The 22426-nt window shown below is 42.7% G+C and overlaps 1 protein-coding gene across 2 annotated transcripts in view; it reads right to left on the bottom strand.

The window, feature by feature from the left end:
* The window catches only part of abca12 (ATP-binding cassette, sub-family A (ABC1), member 12), a 275097-nt gene that overhangs the window by 174562 nt on the left and 78109 nt on the right, over positions 1-22426 (bottom strand). For both annotated transcript variants that reach the window (XM_039755332.1, XM_039755333.1), the window contains exons 12-16: positions 18447-18652; positions 12877-12998; positions 11069-11199; positions 2968-3126; positions 823-1025 (exon numbers count right to left, since the gene is read on the bottom strand). In XM_039755332.1, the coding sequence (XP_039611266.1) occupies positions 823-1025; positions 2968-3126; positions 11069-11199; positions 12877-12998; positions 18447-18652 (821 nt within the window). The remainder of the gene's footprint in view (positions 1-822; positions 1026-2967; positions 3127-11068; positions 11200-12876; positions 12999-18446; positions 18653-22426) is intronic.

The following is a 22426-nucleotide window of genomic DNA, read 5'->3' as shown; positions in this document are numbered from 1 at the left end:
AGGTCAATTAGTCCAGGGGCGGCACAGTGGGTAGTGCTGCTGCCTCGCAGTTAGGAGACCTGGAGTTCGCCTCCCGGGTCCTCCCTGCGTGGAGTCTGCATGTTCTCCTCATGTCTGCCTGGGTTTCCTCCCACAGTCCAAAGACATGCAGGTTAGATGCATTGCCGATTGTAAATTGTCACTAGTGTGTGCTTGGTGTGTGTGTGCCCTGCGGTGGGCTGGCACCCTGCCCAGGATTTATCCTGCCTTGCGCCCTGTGTTGGCTGGGATTGACTCCAGCAGACCTTGTAGTTAGGGAATAGCGGGTTGGATAATGGATGGATGGATGAATTACTCCAGTGGATCGATTTTAAGATGAGTTCATCAAGAACACGGGGACACAGTCGGAAACTTGTTAAGAGGAGATTTCAAACAAACATTAGGAAGTCAACCATAAACACATGGAATCAGTGGTGGACAGTAGGACTTTAGGGACATTCAAAGCTCGACTTGATGGACGAATTAGGTGGGTAGGACTGGCGAGCTTTGGTGGGCTGAATGGCCTGCTCTCATCAACAGTTTTCCTAATGTCCTAAAACTACAACACTAATAAGAGTGTGCGGAGAGTAAAGGCAGCTGAACACTTCGTAAATCTGCTGTAAATTATAAACAGGGCCTTTCCAGGGTAGACATTTCTTTGGCTGTGGTGGGCTGGCGCCCTGCCTGGGGTTGTTTCCTGCCTTGCACCCTGTGCTGGCCGGGATTGGCTCCAGCAGACCCCCATGACCCTGTAGTTAGGATATAGCGGGTTGGGAAATGACTGACATTTCTTTGGCGACTGACCTTTCTGTGCAATTGGCGGTCTTGGCAGTAGAGTCTGTAGCCCACGCTCTCCAGTATCCCATACCAAGACTCTGAATTACTCCATTGACTGCCGCCATGAAGTTCACGGAGGACGTGTTGAGGGCTTCACTCGAAGACAGCACTGCAGAATCTGTCAGGTCCTGGATGCTGGCTTTGTTCAGGATATTTTTCAGTGACATCACCTGCAAAACAAAACTCTTCTATGAGCTCGTGTGCCTTTTATGATACAGAAGGTGAAGCACAGGAATCACCCTTAGCACCGCCATGCGATTTTAATGAGAGTTAATGATGACCCGAGAGAGAGGCAGCGGGGCTCTCCTCACTCACACACCGGCCTCGGGGCGTATCTTACATCCGCTTAGCTAGCGAACGAGAGAACTACTCAACGGATTTTTTTTCTAGAATTTGCTTGAACATTCCGGTTGATTTTGCGACTTCTCTCATCACGCTAAGTATCAGAGTTCGCCTGCGGTACCGATTTATCAGAGCTAATCCAAGACGGAGGCTGCAGGCCGAGGTGGAGGGGGAAGAGTGACATCAGGAGTAGAGAGCTGGGCGGGGCCTCCTCACTGTCCTGTCTCACTACCACGTGGGCGGAGCCACGCAGGACGGATAGTATCTGTATATGAAATCAAACGTCTGTCTGTACGTCTGTCCGCTTTTCAAGAGAGAACTACTTAACGGATTTAGATGGGTTTATTTTCGAGAAATGACTTGAACATTCCGGTTAATTTTGTGACTTCTCTCATTGGGCTAAGAACCACAGTTCACTTGCAGGAGTGGGGAAGTGTGACGTCAGGAGTGCGGAGCCGGGCAAGACCCTCCTCATTGTCCTGTCTCCACGTAGGTGGAGTCACGGGGGACGGCTAGTATATATATATATTGTGGCAGGCGGCTGATGGGGGTGGTACCCAGCCGGGATGCCCAGGAGGACCGAAGGAGGGCTTGCGCCTCCTCCAGACCACGAGGGGGCCCCGGTGCCTGGAGAGCCCTGCACCTCAGCACTTCCGCCACACCAGGAAGTGCTGGGGGGGAAGAAGACTGGGGACACCCGGAAGTGCGCAGCCGGCACTTCCGCCACACAAGGGAGTGTCAGGAAGCACCTGGAGCCATCCAGGCTTGTATAAAGGGGGCTGCCTCCCTTCATTCAATAACTGGAATCGGGCGAGGAGTGGATGAAGTCGTGTTGGAGAAGAGTGGAGGCAGCCTGAAGAAGGCAGGCACTGGACTTTGAAGGATTGGTGCTGGAGGCACTGGGTTGTGCACTCAAATATTGTAAATAAATTAAATATGTGTGTGCTGGGTGAGAAAACGCTGTCCGTCTGTCTGTGTCCGGGGCTCGTTCCACAATATATATACAAGAGGTACCCAAAAATAACCAGAATCTGCACCTGGTGCACAATCTCCACTTAGTTGCTGTGCCAGTCTGCCAAGTGTCATTGCTGGGTATCGTTCATCTGCCATTCCGTGTCGCTTTTTCTTAGTGCTTATTAAACGTGTTCTGTGATTTTTTGTGATGGGTGATCATAAAGAACAGCGAGTCTGCGTGAAATTTTGTTTTCTCTTCGGGAAGACAGCTACTGAAACTGTAGCGGTGCTTGAAACTGCTTTTAAAGAGGAAGCTTTAAGTAAAACGCAGGCCTACGAGTGCTTTTCATGTTTCAAACGAGGGGAAATGTCACTTGAAGACCAACCAAGATCTGTCCGGCCTTCCACGATTAGGAAAGACGAAAATCTTGAAAAAGTTCACAATGCAATTTACAAAGATCGCTGTCGGACTATTGAAGAGAGTCCTGAATTGACTTGCGGGTCTTGGCACTCTTAACACCTTCCCTACGTTTTCTTGTCCCGCTTTTGAAGAAAGAACTGAAAGGAAAGCATTTTTCTACCATGGAGGAAGTCAAAGGAAAATCTCTGCAGGCCCTGGACAAACAGTCCTCTTCAGCGATTCCAAAAATGTTTCCACCAGTGGGAAAACCGTTTGGACGAGAGCATTCATTATATAAACACGATAGATGAAATCCTCCAGTATGTGAGCGGCTCAAATGGCAACATTATCAGTACAATGACACTCATACGTGTGGAAATGAAACGATTACACGTAATAAAGGAATATGGACTTACCTGATCCATCACTGGATTCACAACAGTTTGCAGGACGCTGTCCAGGAAGGTCATGTTGGAGCACAAGAGTTGACTCCAGCCTCCTCCAAGGGGAAGAATTTCACTGAAGGTGTCAGCTAGTGGTGAAGTATAATGAATACAGGAGCCATTTGTTTGAAACTAAAGGGCCAAATGAAAAATGATATGCATTAATTTCAAATCACTGATATTGACGCAGGTTGCTTTCCTGGCATTATCTGTCTTAGGTCAGTAGGTAGACAGACATGAAAAGAACTATATATCTATCTTATACTGTATATAGTGCCTTTCTATCTCTCTGTCTATTGTACAGTACCTTTCATATGTATCTATCTACCTGTCTTTCTTATATAGATAGCACCTTTCCTTCTATCTATCTACTGTATCTATCTATCCATTAATTATACAGTGCTTTTCTATCTATCTGAATATTGTGGAACAAAAACAGCAGGCTTAATAATTTAGCTCGTAGGATCAACGATTTATTTATAATTCTGCACAATGAAAGGACAGAACCCGGTATGACGAGGTAGGTGTCTTCCCTTTTGTCAGACTATCATCCCTTTCATATGTTCTTCACCATCACAAAATGCCACAGTGGCATGATTCTATCAAATTGTTCCACTTCAACACTATCTATCTATCAATCATATGGTACCTTTCTACCTATCTTATAGTGCCTTTCACATCTATTAACCTCTTTTATATCCCATCCTTTCTCTGATGTAATCTCCCATAATTTCCCATATATATCAATTTGTCTGCCCGGTCACATCTAGCTGTGATGCAGACTGACACACCAAGACGAGTACCTGCCGTCCACACCTTCCTGGCTGTACTCGGCCCAAAGCTGGGACTAAGGAGAATGTTTGCTTTGATATTCGTTCATCCAGTAAATAATTCTGTTTCTAACCAGGCTACTACAAAAATACAGGCGATCAGTTTATAACATATTTTTGTGAATTTCCACTTGGGATTAATAAAGTATCTATCTATCTACCTATCTATATAGTGCCATTCATATCTATCTATCTATCTATTATATAGTGCCATTCATATCTATCTATCTATCTATCTATCTATCTATATAGTGCCATTCATATCTATCTATCTATTATATAGTACCTTTCATATCTATTATATAGTGCCTTTCATATCTATCTATCTATCTATCTATATAGTGCCATTCATATCTATCTAATTATATAGTGCCTTTCATATCTATCTATCGATTAGGATGGAGTGGTGGCTCTGACGATAGGGATCTGCACTGGTAATAGGAAGGTTGCTGGTTCGAATCCCGTAAATGCCAAATGGGACTCTGCTCTGTTGGGCCCTTGAGCAAGGCGGCCCTTAACCTGCAATTGCTGAGTGCTTTGAGTAGTGAGAAAAGTGCTGTATAAGTGCAAAGAGTTATTATATAGCGCCTTTCTATCTATCAAATAGTGCTTTTCACATCTATCTATCTATGTATCTATCATTATATAGTGCCTTTCACTCTATCTATTTATCTATCTATCTATCTATCTATCTATTTATCATATAGTCTATCTATCTATCTATCATATAGTGCCTTTCACTCTCTATCTTATCTATCTATCTATCTATCTATCTATCTATCATTATATAGTGCCTTTCACTCTATCTATCTATCTATCATTATATAGTGCCTTTCACTCTATCTATCTATCCATCATACTCTCTCTCTGTCTTCTGTCTCCTCATCTCCCATACGGTGTGCCGGTGTATTTTCCCCTTCTAGTTCATATAGTGCCTTTTCATTCGTTTCTCTTTTCCGTCTCCACATAAGGTCCGTTCCATTTTTCTTAGCAGCTGTTCAAGTCGCTTGCTGTTTGCTCTCCTCCCGCCTTTCTTCCTTTGACTTTTGTTTCATTTTGTTTTGTTGTTTTCTGACATTTTTGACTCCCATGATACTCTGAAGCCCCCCTTTGTGTTGTCCTCTCTGTTTGTTTTGCTCTTTTTTTCCATCACAGGCTGCATTTGTGACATTTCTGTGGTCTCGGCCCTCTTTCACTATCAGGGCAGGCCTCATTTTCTCCCATTCATTCCCACCTAAAGGGTGGGTTTCCTCTGTTTAAGGGTCCGTACCTTCTGATTACTTTGGGAGGGGCACAGCTCCAGTTTATAATCCATTAAACACAATGGGTCTTTGCTGTCATTGTCACCTTGTCACACAGTCACTTGAACTGTATTTCATTCACCGTCATACCATTGATGTCAATTTAGGAGAAAATTCAAAGACTTCACAATTCCATCCATTCAAACACAATACAATGGCAGCTTCTTTATGAACAAACACAGTCTGAGTGAAAATGACAACATAAAGTACTTTGAGTAGCGAGAAAAGCACAATATAATGTAAAGAATTATTATTATAGCAAATATTAGTGAATGTACTTTTGAACATGAATTATACTGTAGAATTAGTTTTACAAGATACAAAAAAAGAAGCAAGAATAAAACATCAATAAGAAAGTCCACCTCATGAAATGTTTTTTCTCTTAACATTTGTGCCCATGTGAAGACTTCATCCATCCATCCAATATCCAACCTGCTATATCCTAACTACAGGGTCACGGGGGTCTGCTGGAGCCAATCCCAGCCAACACATGGCACAAGGCAGGAAACAAACCCCCGGGCAGGGCGCCAGCCCACCACAGTCAAGATTTCATCTTCATTTAAAAGTACTTAAAGACAAAGGTAATATACAGTTGTGCTTGAAAGTTTGTGAACCCTTTAGAATTTTCTATATTTCTGCATAAATATGACCTAAAACATCATCAGATTTTCACTCAAGTCCTAAAAATAGATAAAGAGAAACCAGTTAAACAAATGAGACAAAAATATTATACTTGGTCATTTATTAATGGGGAAGATGATCAAATATTACATATCTGAGTGCAAACGTATGTGAACCTTGAGGATGATCAGTTAGTTTGAAGGTGAGGTGTCAGGTGTTTTCAATCAATGGGATGCCAATCAGGTGTGAGTGGGCACCCTGTGTTATCTAAAGAACAGGATCTATCAAAGTCTGCTCTTCACAACACATGTCTGTGGAAGTGTATCATGGCACGAACAAAGGAGATTTCTGACGACCTCACAAAATGAGTTGTTGATGCTCATCAGGCTGGAAGAGGTTACCAAACCATCTCTAAAGAGTTTGGACTCCACCAATCCACAGTCAGACAGATTGTGTACAAATGGAGGAAATTCAAGACCATTGTTACCCTCCCAGGAGTGGTCGACCAACAAAGATCACTCCAAGAGCGAGGCACACGTGTAATAGTCAGCGAGGTCACAAAGGACCCCAACTGAAGACCTCTCTCACATTGGCTAATGTTGATGTTCATGAGTCAGTCCACCATCAGGAGAACACTGAACAACAACAATGGTGTGCATGGCAGGGTTGCAAGGAGAAAGCCACTGCTCTCCAAAAAAAACATTGCTGCTCGTCTGCAGTTTGCTAAAGATCACGTGGACAAACCAGAAGGCTATTGGAAGAATGTTTTGTGGACTGATGAGACCAAAATAGAACTTTTTGGTTTAAATGAAAAGCGTTTTGTTTGGAGAAAGGAAAACACTGCAGTCCACCTGAACCTCATCCCATCTGTGAGACATGGTGGTGGTAGTATCGTGGTCTGCGCCTGTTTTGCTGCATCTGGGCCAGGACGGCTTGCCTTCATTGATGGAACAATGAATTCTGAATTATAAAAGAGAACTCTAAAGGAAATTGTCAGGACATCTGTCCATGAACTGAATCTCAAGAGAAGGTGGGTCATGCAGCAAGACAACGACCCTAAGCACACAAGTCGTTCTACCAAAGAATGGTTACAGAAGAATAAAGTGAATGTTCTGGAATGGCCAAGTCAAAGTCCTGACCTTAATCCAATCGAAATGTTGTGGAAGGACCTGAAGTGAGCAGTTCATGTGAGGAAACCCACCAACATCCCAGAGTTGAAGCTGTTCTGTACGGAGGAATGGGCGAAAATTCCTCCAAGCCGGTGAGCAGGAATGAGCAGAAGTTACTGGAAACGTTTAGTTGTAGTTATTGGGGGGTCACAGCAGATACTGAAAGCAAAGGTTCACATACTTTTACCACTCACTAATATGTAATATTCAATCATTTTCCTCAATAAATGACCAAGTCTAATATTTTTGTCTCATTTGTTTAACTGGTTTCTCTTTATCTACTTTTAGGACTTGTGTGAAAATCTGATGATCTTTTAGGTCATGATATTTATGCAGAAATCTAGAAAGTTCTAAAAGGTTCACAAAGTTTCAAACACAACTGTAACAAATATCATGCTAAATGTAACATATTGTAGTCCATTGTATATTGTAAATTATCATGAATGCAAATGTTGCACGTGGAAAAAGTAAGTGCACCCCGTCATTTATCACCATCTCAAATACTTCAAGTTAGACTCGAGTGCTGAGGATTAGATCATCCGTATCCAGCAGGGGGCGCACTTTCTCTCATGGATGTGTTTCTTGATGCAGCTCTAACTGGAGCCAATAGCATCCCTTTTGTACCCATGGCGGAAAATAATTGTAAGAGAGAAATACGGCACAAATGTATTTAACTTGCTTTAAAAGGTGACATTCATTCCCAGAATATAATGATCCTGTGTACATACTGTACATAGTCAGGCTGGAGAGACGCAAAGGGACATCCCAGCCAAGCGGGAGAATTGCTGACAAATCTGATGTCCCATCCAGCAGCGAGGAATGTCGGCAGCATAGTGAGACGTCATGCTGGACCCTCGTCACTATAATTCAGGGGTCCTGGAGGGTCTCAGTGGCTGCAGGTTTTCATTCTAACCCTTTTCTTAATTAGTCACCTGTTTTTGCTGCTAATTGACTTCTTTTGAATTAAATTCAGTTGACTCGGACCCCTTAACTGTTTCTTTTTCCCTTAATTAGCAGCCAAACAATCATGAGATACAAAATGAACCAAAACAACTGGCGTCCGTCATACAATATCTGAAAATAAAGAAAGATGAAGGTCTCAGGATTGCTGATCTGCTCAGATCCCCAGTGCCCTTAGGAAAGAGAAAAATGTCTGCTATGGCACAATGAGAGTCAGGACCACCTTAACAGCATTATGGGCCCCCCGGGCAAAGCAGTGCATTGGGGGCCCTACCGACACAACCACTCAGCAAGTCACGACATGCAGTAGATTAGCATGGGGACCCTACGCTCGTGAGCTAACCAACAGCAGACAAAGAGTACAGATAATTAATAACAGTAATAATAATTATCTGCGGTGGGGTGGCACTCTGCCCGGGGATTCGTTCCTGCCTTGCGCCCTCTGCTGGCTGGGATTGGCTGCAGTAGACCCCCCGTGACCCTGTGTTAGGATATAGCAGGTTGGATAACGAATGACTGACTGACTGATTGAATAATAAGAAACTATAGAGGGTCTCAGGATTGTTGGTCTGCTCAGGTCCCCAGTGCTCTTAGGAAAGAGAAAATCATCAGTTTGGGAAGTTTGGCAAATGTCTGCTGTTACCCCAGTGCTTGTCAAACTGTGGGGCGCGAAGATGTGAAACAAAAAGAAAATATGAAAAATACTTCTATTGAAACCAAAATAAATGAACTTAAACTACATTCTGATGCTAGAAAAATAAATATAGAGTTAGATAAATGTCGATAAAGGGCGGCACGGTGGCACAGTGGGTAGCACTGCTGCCTCACAGTTAGGGAACACGGGTGCTCCGGTTTTCCTCCCGCAGTCCAAAGACATACAGGTTAGGTGCATTGGCAATCCTAAACTGTCCCTGGTGTGTGTGCCCTGTGGTGGGCTGGCACCCTGCCTGGGGTTTGTTTCCTGCCTTGTGCCCTGTGTTGGCTGGGATTGGCTCCAGCAGACCCCCATGAACCTGTAGTTAGGATATAGCAGGTTGGATAATGGATGGATGGATAAATGTTGATAAAAGTTAAGTAGGCATAATAAAATATGCATCTATGATATATCATTAATTAAAAAAGAACAAATTGGTATTAGTGGGCTGCTTTCAAAAAAACCTTGGGGGGGGGCCGCGATTAAAACTGTTATGAAAACTCGGGTCACAAATACTTAAAGGCTGAGAAACGCTGAATTACACAATGGGAGCAGCAACAAGCCATGACATTAAAGAACGGGTTTAATTAACGACAATAATTGGCTCCTAATTAAGCAACTGGTTGGAGTGAAATTGGTTGGAGTTTGGGGCCCTGACTTAGTTGGTCTTCTGTTGGCTCCCTCACGTCACATTTCATTTCTGTTTGGGTGCCCGTTGACACACACGTGCGCCCAAAATGGGCCAAAAGAAGGTAATTCCACGCCAGGCCAGGAGGTGGCGTTGTGCACTAAACCTTCCTCTTTTATCTCTGCAGACCGGACACACGAGAAGTTCTGCCTGATTGAGGCCCGAGGACGTGACGTCCGGCTCCTCCCCCAAGGCCTCTATGACATCACTTCCTCTGTAACTTCACGTCTGTTTTGGACTCGACTTCTGTACTCATCTGTGTGACTTATTTTGCCTTTTTGCAGCCCGGCTTCAAGTCTACGGGTGGCTGCCCCGAAGCTTTCCTCTGTGTGTCGAGGCTGTTTATTTATTTCACACCATTTCAGGAAACAAATGAAGAAATTCAGGGGAACAAATCTTAAAAAACAACTCAATTAAAATGAATAGGACAGGAGTGAATTAACAGTGAAAACAGGTCACTAATTAAGAAAAGGGTTAGAATGAAAACCTGCAGCCACTGGGGCCCTCCAGGACCGGAGTTGGGGACCCCTGCTATAAACACTCACAGAATTAGACATTTCATCGAATTCATGTCAGATATGGTCGACTACCAGAAGATCTGGCTGGTTATTAATCCCTTCAACTGTCCTCATCGTGTATCACAGACTCAGGTATCGGTCACACAGACATCAGCACCTTTATTAAATAACCGGCTTGCTGCCCATCTCCCTAACCTGTCGTTTGTCCATCTCCTTAGCCGTCTCTCCATCTCTCAGATGAACTGCAAATCTTTGAAATCAGTTTCACAAATGACATTGGCATTGATAACCTACTCGTCACAACATCAAGGCCTGGTGTGAACATCTCCTTTTACTTAAACGTCAGACGTTTAGATTGGTTTGCTCTTTGGTGTTCCCATGTGTGTGTTATGGAGAATCAAAGAGCTCTCTGAGTCCTTCACAAAGAAGCTTCTTGATGCAGAGCCATCTTAACAGCATTATAGGGCCACCCGGGCAAAGCAGTGCACTGTGCCACCTACCTACACAACCACTCAACAAGTCACAACATACAAAGATTAGCATGGGGACCCAATACTCATGGTGCCCCCGGACAGCTGCCCAGCATACCCATGCCCCTGACTAGATGCCCAGGAGTCTGGGAAGGTTTTGAAATAGACCTCCAAACAGTCAGAAATCAGCCATTCCAATGTCTAGAAGGTCATCAACAAGTGGAGAAGGTTTTAAACAACCGCCAACTTGTTCAGGCCCAAGAGTAGAAGACAAGAAGCTCAGAATGTCATCACAGGTCCTCCAGGTGGCTCATGACAGTGCTGATGCCAAAGTGCCCGAGTCTACCATTACAAAGAGGCTCCATGGGTGGTGTACCAGGAGGAAACAGAAAATCAAAAAATCAGCCAAGAGTAATGTTTGCTCATGAAGACCAAGGTAAAGACCAGGAGAGATGAGACAAACTTAGCATGACTTGACCACAGAAGACATGTGTGGAGAAAAACCAAAGACAGCATTTGACCAGAAGAGCCAGACAGCAACTGAAAAGCTTGGTGGTGTGAATGTTTGTTTGGTTTGAGTTTGCTTTGCTGCATCAGGGCCTGGGCAGGTCACCGTCTTAGAATCCACTAGGAATTCTCCATTCTCCAGGAGAACAAACTGGAATGACCACAAGAAACTCACCAAAGAAGACACCCAATCCAAGAATGGACCTGTGGGTCCAGGAGTTACAAAGTGCCAACACTGCCAGTTGTGCTACCTTGCCTCCCACATGCACATGCATTCATTTAGAGTCGGATTGAGTACATGTGGGAATGACCTTACCGTCTGTAGGACGTCGATTGTTCTGTTTATTCTCTTCCCAATCCAGTTGTCAAAAAATGTGTCATTGTTAACCAGCAAGAAGATGGTGCTCTGAAGATTCACTGCAGCTGTTTCGACGTAAGTTAAAATTCCTGTTTGACAAACAGAATAATAAAAACGTCAGAGAAGTCCACCGAACTTGAGTGCCAAGGCAAGAGGCTATCAAGAGATTATCTGATGACAGTGACGATGACAATGTGACAAGATGAGCAGGCACAGCGTACAAGTAAACAGCTGGCATTGTGTCCCTAACTCTTCAAAGGGTCACCTCTGCCTTCAGCTTTGGCAATGGGATAGATAGATAGATAGATAGATAGATAGATAGATAGATAGATAGATAGATAGATAGATAGATGTGAAAGGCACTATATAATAGATAGATAGATAATGAAAGGCACTATATGATAGATAGATAGATAGATAGATAGATAGATAGATAGATAGATAGATAGATAGATAGATAGATAGATGTGAAAGGCACTATATAATAGATAGATAGATAGATAGATACTATATATGATAGGCAATATATAATAGATAGATAGATAGATAGATAGATAATGAAAGGCAATATATGATAGATAGATAGATAGATAGATAGATAGATAGATAGATAGATAGATAGATAGATGAAAGGCACTATATGATAGATAGATAGATAGATAGATACTATATAATAGATAGATAGATAATGAAAGGCACTATATGATAGATAGATAGATAGATAGATAGATAGATAGATAGATAGATAGATAGATAGATAGATAGATAGATAGATAGATAGATAGATAGATAGATAGATAGATAGATAGATGTGAAAGGGGCTTCAGCTAAGTACACAGTAAAGAGTCTAAATACGTTTGTCAATGTGAAATTTCAGTTTGTCATCATCTTCAATGAATGGACAGGTATCTGTGTGTGTGTCAGTCTGTTTGTCCAGTTGTTATGTGCTTTGAAATTCCAGTGGATGGCACATCAGAAACATTTGTAGTAATAAAATGCATTGCATTTGTCATTGCAACAGATGGCACATCACAAACATTAACTATGCTTTTACAAATCCCATACCAAGTTGCATATAACAGAGACATACAAATTGCTTGTCATTTCAACAGATGGCACATCACACATTTTTCGTAATAAAATGCATTACTTTTGTCAATTCAACAAATGGCAAATCACAACCATTAACGCTGTTTTCACAAGTTCCATACCAAATGGCATATAGCAGAGTCATATGCATTGCATTTGTCCTTCCAACAGATGGCACATCACACGCATTCATAGTAATGCATTTTATTGCTACAAATGTTTGTGATGCACCACCTGTTGGAATGACAAACGCAGTGCCTTTCATTACTACGTCCGTTACAAAATACATTGCAATAGATGGTGCACTGCAAACGTTAGCGCTGAGGTCTGTGACGATTTAGATTTCAAATGAAAAAATGAATTTGAATGATTTTTGCACAGGGCTGCAACATAATAAAATGTGTAAAAGGTGAAGGAGTCTGAATACTTTCTGAATGAATATAAAGGTAACAGAATTATAATAAAGTATTCAAAAATATTATATACTGTATATTTAAATAGAGAGCGAGAAGGAGCTACAGTATGGTGTATGTAGGAAATGTAAAATGTTCCAATGCAGTCACAACACAATTCTTAAGAAAAATTGTAAGCATCAGTAATAATCATATTAACAATTATTATGATGAACTGCGCAGTTTAACCCTTTAATTTGTCAACTAATTTCTGTTAAATGTCACCTGTTTGTACATCGAGCAGCTTGGTCAGCAGATCCATGATGGCCTTCATGACTCCCTTCACCATCATGGACCCTGGGGTGCCATCTGTAGTCACAAGCACAGCATTCAGCAGACTCATTAGCCTGTAATAAAACGATGAAGGGATAGTAAATAAAATATGAATATTTCAATATGTGGTTTTAAACTGAAACTGCATGGTAAAAGTACATTCCACATTAGTGTGTTAGAAAATTTGTGACGACCACAGGCATTCAGCCCACAAACGTTTGACAATCCTATCCACCTATTTCCTCCAAAGTTTTGAAAGCCCCTAAAGTCCTGCTCGAAGCAAGAAAGGGCTCTGGATGGAATACCACAAATGCCCACTGGAACTGAGAAGGATGGCATCTCCCTGTGCTTACTTACTATGGATAGACATTGTGAGTCGCCTCCTGCACTTAACGATCACTCAATGGCCTCAGCATCAAGAACTTTTGGCAATTTACGGAGATTTAACCATCTACTTCACTAACAAGAGGTCCACCTCCAGCGTCCGTCAGCAAACTGGTCCCGTGTAGGGCGAAGACCACTCAGGACAGGAATGTTCCGGTTGTTCCTCTGAGAGTTACCTTCCATACGGGACGATTCCCTTTGTCTGTTTTTTCTTTTTTTTTCCCCAAGACTGTGTATAAAATACGAAGGGTGTTCTCAAATTTTATTCCTCCAAGGTGTCCCACAAAACCATGTGACAGTCCCACTATGCTGGCCATGATATTTTATTCATTTATAGTCTGCAGTCTTGACACCAGTGCTTGTTTAAAAACTTAAGCCGATGTCACGTTAGGCGACTTCCAGTCAGAGGGTATGTCAGACTTGATGACTGTTTCACCGATATCATCACCAGACCATGTCGTCTTCATAGATCAAAGTGGTCCGTTCGTTGTGCTTAAATTATGAAGAAAAGCCAAGAAAGCAGGAGTTAATAACCAAGCCTTTGATTCTCCTTTGTGTTGTACTGCACTTCCACTTTCAGTCGAGCCTCACCCCCTGTAAAGGTGCACAATACTCCTTTTTATATTACAGAAGATAGCAGCAGCACACAGCGTACATAATGCAAAGCTCTGGCCATTCTGTCTGCTTCAGTCTGGTCAGAGGTTTCACTAGCGCTGAGCCAGTAGGTGGCACTAATGTTCACCGAATGTTAGCAACTGGCGTACTGACGCTCGTGGGCAATCATGGCTTTGTTTTGAGAGAGGTAAACAAGGGCAGCGCACGGTGTTTTAGCACGAGAGTCGTATTCCAAACAGGACGTATGCCAAGTTGGACTTATTCCAAAGCAGACGTATACCGAGGTACCACTGTACAATATTCAGTATATGTTCCATCCATCCATTATCTAACCCACTATATCCTAACTACAGGGTCACGGGGGTCTGCTGGAGCCAATCCCAGCCAACACTGGGCACAAGGCAGGAAACAAACGCCAGCACACCGCACGACTGTATATGCTATGACCAAAACCCGAAATCAGCCAAAACAGGAAATGGCCGATGTTGCTGTAAATTGACCAGCCAATGTCCAATCTTTCCTCGATTTTCGGGATTTGGCCAGCCAGTTTGCAAAATAGCATGGGGGCGATCGGCCAAAGTCAAAAGAAAAAAGGCATGAGCAGCGATTTGTTAAGCGCTTAGTAGTGCAATTGCATCGAGTGTAGCCTTGGCGGCTCTTGTTCAGAAAGAGGACGCCACTTGGTTGTTTCACAATAATTAAGATTACGCATATAGCCAGAGAGTGATTTTCAGTCATGGAAGTTTTTTGGGGCGGCACAGTGGGTAGCGCTGCTGCCCTGCAGTTAGGAGACCCGGGTTCATTTCCCAGGTCCTCCCTGTGTGGACTGTGCATGTTCTCCCCGTGTCAGCATGGGTTTTCTCCGGAAGCTCCATTTTTCGGCCAAAGACAGGTGGATTGGCGATCCTAAATTTTCCCTAGTGTGTGTGTGTGCCCTGCGGTGGGCTGGCGCCCTGCCTGGGGTTTGTTTCCTGCCTTGCGCCCTGTGTTGGGAGGGGTTGGCTCCAGCAGTCCCCCGTGACCCTGTGTTAGGATAAAGCTAGTTGGATAATGGATGGATGGATGAATGAATGGAAGTTTATTGGTGTCCCCTAGTGGGCCATCTCAGTTGAGAACCACTGCAATGTCCTTAAACTGTTTGTCTGATAATGAAAAATATGTCATGAGGGTGACAGAAGTTTCAAGGTAACATACTGCTCCTCACCAATGGTGCTGGAGAGAGGGGATTCATTAGTGTACACAAGTAAGTATTTCACTATACTCTGTACACGAGACAATCAGGACCCCAAAAAACCCGTAAATCGACAAACACAAATCCCACATCACCTGCAGTGACTGATGCCCGTCTAGCGATTTTTGCCGCTGGGATAGCCTGAATTTCCTCATCCCCTTAAACAAAGGAGCCGATCTCTCGCAACTACAATAAATTCATTAACCTGAACAGAATGGCTAATTTGACACAACTACTGCCGAGAAGTGGCAGGGGACAAAGAAAACTGACTGGACAACATTTCTGGAAAGAAAGCGGAGGAGGAAGAATGAAACGGTAACAAAATGACTGAGGAATGCAGGGAAGGGTAATCCCGCCTTTTCACTCCCTTCACAAAGGACGGCAGGCTATCACGTTTCCCTGCCCCGGTATGGCTATTCAATCCGTTGACTGACTCATTTCCCTCGGTGGTGCTCTTTTTGATGGGATTGTGCGGCCAACAATAGAACAGTGCAGTGAAGAGACATAAGAGAGAAAGAAAGACAGGCCACACTGTAAACAGAGCCGGCCGCAGGCGGGAAAACCACAGAATGAGAAAAATGAACGCGCCCCCTCAGAGTGCCACCCGTCACTGAGGGTTTTGTTTGCACTTTTTTGTTTTACTTTCTGAAAGATAAAGCCATTATGTAGGTCTTTAGAACAAAAGTAATATTTGGGTGAACTCTCCTCCAGCATAGCAAAGCCGGTTAGGAGGACAGGGTCAGGTGTTTTCAATGTTCTCCTCACTATAACTCCTTATACAGCGGACTAAGCAGACCTTCACTTCGGATACTTTCTGTGTGTTCCAGAATTAATTTTAAATGGATAAATTTACCTTTTTCGCCCATCAAAGTGAGAACTTGCCTTAGAAAGGCTTACAGTAGTGTATTCAAATTTATTTAACACTAGAATTACCAGAGTCTATGAAAAAACTCGTAGATCTGGCCCACCTTAAAACCATTCGCACCTCTCCGCCAGCGTCTTTTGTCTTCTAAATGTGCCAATTAAGACAAGCAGCCGGCTATTCCATCCCCCACTGTCTCCGAACATTCACTGAGTTTTCCCAGCTCATGCCTTGTTTGATTATCTGGGAGTGACTGAACTGCTGGAGTTTTAGAGTGGAAATAATAAACCGTAATTTGGAACACATGCATTTCATGTGTGTTCCATTTCTACATTAATCTGCGTAAACACATTGTTAAAACAGAAACTTTTTCACATTTTAGTAATAAATGTTACAAAATGTATGCATAAACTATCGAATGTGTGAAGCCTCATTTCCAAAGATCAAATAAACACTTTCACAAAAGGTTTAAAACTCCTTAACGCGCATACGTGCCGGTCCCGGGACATAACAGCGTTTTGACGACATTACAGCCATGTGTGCATGCCCATCTGTCATGCACCTCGACACCCTACCCATCAAATGAAACCTCAAAGTCTCGTCTTTCCGATGATATAAACCATTTTGACACACAACAACCACAGCACAGACACTAAAGCCTTTTTTACAGAGAAGTAAATACTTTTTAAGAGTTGACTTTCCCTACCTTTGAAGACCCCCTGGAAGTCAAACATTAATATTTCCGAGCAGTATTGATCCCATTCTGTCCGTAAGGCTCCAGCGAATATAATCCAGTAAAACGATTAGGTCCAAAACACACGATATATCCTCAAAGGGACAAAAACTCCAGAAAACGTTTCATAACTTGAGACTAGCTACGTCATTTTTTTTCATTTCTATTGATCATATCAGACGTAATTTGTTTCTGTCGGCGATAACCATGCTACAGCATGAAACACGGAAGTGTTAGCTTCTGATTGACACCTAAGTTGGCCAATTACGACGGGTCTGGGGTTGACTGGCACCTCGTATAGCCAACGAGTGTCACAGACAGCTGAACGATGACGTACAACTCCAAACCCTGGTAGAATCTACCAGTTTGATTGGACACTGTGAGTGACACTCAAAACTTACAGCCAATGAGCAGCTGAGCGTGCCGATATGTAACTTGCCATATTAATTTGTAATATCGGAGCTGCTCGAAGGTGGCATTTGTGCCAGTCTACAGACTTGGTGCGTGGTTGTTTATTGTGATTTCACCAAGTTTTTTCGCATTTTAAATATGGATAAAGTACAGATAAACGTAAATACACTCGATTAAGTAATAGAGGCATGTACGCGGCGTCACAGTTTTCAATCGGACCAGGAGACGTCTAATGGCAGAGACCGACATGTGACACGCCTTGTGCTTTCTGCCTGCTAGGATTGCTACAATCAGTGGCACATGGAAAACGCTGAGCTGTGTTGTAACAGTTTGTAAAAGAAATGTATATAGTTTGTGTGCATTTTATAAAAAAAAAAAGTAAAAAATAAAATATATAAATATATTTTTAGACTTGTGTTGACTATTTTGATATTGAAATGTGTATTTTTTATTGTTTTTATTATTTTTATAACTAATAGAGTGACACTGTGTGTAGATATAGATTCCTTTAGGTGTAAGCTTTCAGTAGAGCCCTCATTGATATCTGTGGGTTGAAGCATTCAAAGTTATTACACTTTTCCATACGTTCCAAAATGTGGATAATGGTCCCTCTAAAAGCCCTGGACATGCCCACATAAAAACTGGTGTACAAATGTCATTTTGACAGGTGTTCTTTTCAAATGTGAAATGTGAGTAGTCAACAAGTTATTCTGTTGGTACATAGTGTGTTTCTGTCCCCACCTACCTACTGCAGCTATAGAGGCCTTTATTTTCACAAAAAACTTAGGCGAGAACAAAAAAAATTTTTTTTTGTGAGTTCTAATGTGCATAACTTTTGATCAGTCACACCTACAGTGATTCTGACTACTAAGGGTGAAACTAGAGAATGTTACCTTTACAAAGAGACCAAACATGTGTTTATACTCCAGATAGTTCAATAACAGCAATGATTCTAATTTGGAGAGGTCGAAGTACAAGCGATTTAGCAAAAATGACCCTGCTTGATAAGGAGTAATGATACAACAGCTTCCATGGTGTAGCGCTAAGATTTGCTGTCTCAGAGCGCAGCAGGCCTGCTGTGCCTCAGTGACCGGAGTTCAATTTCTTGCTGCGGAGAAAGTGTTATTTTTAGAGTTATAGTCAAAAACTGAAGTTTGAAACTTGCGACCAAGATTGTAAGGACGAATTCTGAGTTCTTTTCTTTCCATTTCCCAAGTCAGAGTTCCGAGTTTTAGTCGATTGCAGTGTAAAATCAGACAATGACGTCCTATAAATTCCACGCTTACCATTCACCAGCAGTCGTTTGCTTGGTTGGCAGAAGAAGGCTGTCTCCAATGGCAGGAAGCCAAGCATTGAAGACGTTCATGCTTCTACTCAAGACGTTGGTAATGTTGGTATTGTTGATGCTGATTAACCCCAACAAGTTGTTCAATATCTGGAAAGTGAATGACACATCGGACGGGGAGACATCTCGAATCCAGAGAAGAACAATCTGCAACAAGAAGAACAAACCTACTTTAGTTGATTTTCTAGACCAAGCATTATACAAAGGTTATTTTCAGAATGTACAGAAATAAAATGAATGACCGCATTATGTGCAGTACCACCCTTCGTCACCAGAATGGCCAGAATCTTTCTCTAGGCATGGATTCAACATGGTAGTGCAAACTTTCCCTAGTCTGGTCCATGCTGACTGGATGGTATCATGCTGTCCATCATGTTTTGACCATGACCTTCCCATTCAATCAGTGGCATCATTTTGGCAGGGTTTCCAGAACTTTAGCGCCTGATCTCAAATGGCCAGCCCCATCCAATGAAATTTGACCTCTGATATTCAAGAGCCAGACCCTCGTTCCTCCCTTTCACCGTATTGACGTTTGTCAATTGGGCGAAAAGTACCCTGGCAACTCACCGCTCATCGACACTGTCAAAGCTAATTGGGGTACATCTCCTTTGTCTAACTCCACAGGAGACTTGCCCCCAAGTTTGTGGCATGAAAACTCCACAAGGTACAACCTTCCCCCTAATCTACAGTATGGAAAACACATGGAGGAATTCCACAGCCCCCTCAGTTTTCCATCAATACACATACGATGAGGCAATGGCTTAATCGGTGAGGGGGGTCTAAACCCCTAATAAGAACTGAAGTTAATGGTGTCTTTGCATTCAACCTCAAACCCAGAGACGCTCTGTTGGATTGGCATCTGTGGATTGTACAGGCATATGGAGGAAAGTCACCAACATATCTGTGGAACCAGTTTGTGGTTTTCAACAAAATGGCTGACTGTGCTGTCAACAACAATGCTTAGGTAACTTGTGTCACTGCCAAGTAGGAGCAGTTTTTGGAGTATTAACTAAAATGAAAACATTTTAATCTTAATTGTCTCGAAAGTTAGTTTTTCTGGTAAGAAAGATGTTTCAAGGTAAGGTTGTTATTTAGGGTAAGGCAGACAAAGATTTGGGATTATTCATGAATCTTGTCTCCGGACAGATGAGTGAAAATGGTGGGATTCATTTCTTTTCAAGTCCTTCTATTCAATTTTCGGGGCATTCACCTTGTCACACACATGTGTCTGGGAGACAATGTCAGGGCTTGTCGACATGTAATTCTTCCTTGAGCCAGCAGTTGGCGCTGTCTTATAACATGGATATAATGAGGTTATTAGAAATAAATTGATGCATTAGGACTAAAAGTCAAGACGGAGGTAAAGAATTTAGGGGTAACTGTTGACTGTGACCTGAATTTTAAATCACATATTAATCCGATCACTAGGACAGCATTTTTTCACTTAAGAAACATAACAAAGGTTAGACCAATTATATCATTGAAAGATGCTGACAAATGAGTTCACGCTTTTGTTTTCAGTCAGCTAGATTACTGTAACGCACTTCTCTCAGGACCACCAAAAAAAGACATCAATCGATTACAACGAGTGCAGAAAGGAGCTGCCAGAATCTTAACTAGGAAAGGAAAATCCAAGCACATCACCCCAGTCTGAGCGTCACTACACTGGTTACTGGTGCCATTTACAATTGACTTTAAAATACTTCTGATGGTTTATAAAGCCTTAAATAATCTGCTCCATCTTATATATCGGAGTGTCTGATACCTTACACTCCAAATCGTAACCTCAGATCTTCAAATGAGGGTCTGCTTAGAATTCCAAGAGCTAAACTTAAAAGAAGTGGTGAGGCGGGCGCTTCTGCTGTTAGGCACCTAAAATCTGGAATAGCCTGCCAACAGGAATTCACCAGGCTGATACAGTGGAGGTCTTTAAAACACGGCTGAAAACACTTTACTTTAACATGGCTTTCTCTTAACTTCATTTTAGTTTAATCCTGATGCTCTGCATATTCAATTAATCATCATTACTATTCATGGTGTTTGCTCCAAAATCCGTACTAACCCCTACTCTCTCTTCTGTTCTTTTTCTGGTTTTCTGTGGTGGCGACCTGCACCACCACCTCCTTAATCAAAGCACCGTGATGTCCCTCCATTGATGGATTAAAGGCCAGAAGTCCACGTGACCGTCATCATCAAGTCCTTCCATGAGAACCCTGAATACCATGAGGACTGATCATTTATGTCAGGTAGAATGCCCAGAGGGGTCTGGCTGGGTGGTCTCATGGCCTCTGAACCCCTGCAGATTTTATTTTTTCTCCAGCCGTCTGGAGTTTTTTCTTGTTTTTTCTGCCCTCCCTGGCCATCGGACCTTACTTTTATTCTATATTAATTAGTGTTCTCTTCTTTTAATTCTTATTTTGTCTCTTTTCTCTTTCTTCATCAGGTAAACACTTTGTGCTGCATTATTTGTATGAAAATGTGCTATAGAAATAAATGTTGTTGTTGTCCCCCAACTTTCCCTCTGCAGATCTGATAGTCAACATTTCGAGGGCATCACTTCCGGTCCTGGGACTCCTGGACCCACCTCTTCTACCTCACCACCTTCATTCATGGTTCAACATGGTACTGCAAACTTTCCTTAGAGAGTCTGGTCCATGCTGTATTATGCTGTTCATCACGTTTTCACAATGACCTTCCCATTTAATCATCCATCCATCCATTATCCAACCCGCTATATCCTACCTACAGGGTCACGGGGATCTGCTGGAGCCAATCCCAGCCAACACAGGGCACAAGATAGGAAACAAACCCCCTGGGCAGGGTGCCAGCCCACCACAGGGCACGCACATACACCCACACACACACACACCAAGGACAATTTAGGATGGCCAATGCGCCTAACTGGCATGTCTTTGGACTGTGGGAGGAAACCCACGCAGACAAGGGGAGAACATGCAAACTCCATGCAGGGAAGACCCAGGAAACGACCCCGGGTCTTTTAACTGTGCCCAGTGCCGCCCCCATTTAATCAGTGGCATCATATTGGCAGGGCTTCCGAAACTAGAGCCTAATCTCAAACGGAGACCGCGGCTGGGACCGCCGCCATTTTTCTCCAGTCAAATGATAGGTTTTCTTCTGTGAAGCTGTTACTCACAATATACATTAACTTCTGTTTATGAGTTTTGTTCCACAACATAAGGAGTTTGCCGGAGGGTGTCCCAAACTTTTATCTTTATTCTGTGTTTCATTTACAAACAAAAAATACAAGAAGCACCTACTGCAATGGTCCTGTCCATCTGTATGCCCGCATGAACCAACTTGGCCCCCCGCAGATGGATTTTGTTGAAATTTGGCACACTTACTCTTCATGGAAATTTTTTTTTAAATCTCAAAATCTTCCACTGAAAAATAGTGGAGAAAAATCTACAAACTTGTTTAACTTATTATATAGAAGAAATAAATATTCTTTGTGACTTCACCTATGATTGATTTTACCTTGAGAGCGGTTACACCAACTTGTATGTTTTGTATTTTTCCTCTTTTTTCAACTGCTACTGACAGCAAACAGATCCCCAGTACAAGGTAATGAAACACCAGCAGACGGCATGCATGGGCAGGAACTCGCTGTTATGAGTTTCTTGAGCTCACGCGGGACGGTAATCCTCTACCGACAAGTACAGCTGGACATGAACCCTCAGCTTCAGCAAATGGTTTCTGTTTTATGAAGTCTCCTCGATTGGTTGAGAAAAATAGGAAGAGAATCCGTGCAGGCAACATCTCACGAATCTTGATGCAAAGTCATAACAGGCAGGTGAAATGAACTTATAAAGAGTTAGAAACACGCAAGAAAAATAAAAGGTCATCTCCATATGAATGAAGGACCCTGGGGGGGCCACGTAATCCTTTATGAACATACCATAT

Source organism: Polypterus senegalus, chromosome 6 (genome assembly GCF_016835505.1).
Source record: "Polypterus senegalus isolate Bchr_013 chromosome 6, ASM1683550v1, whole genome shotgun sequence".
NCBI lineage: Eukaryota > Metazoa > Chordata > Cladistia > Polypteriformes > Polypteridae > Polypterus > Polypterus senegalus.
Note: the sequence above shows the minus strand (reverse complement) of the source record. Positions and strands in the feature narration are given on the sequence as shown.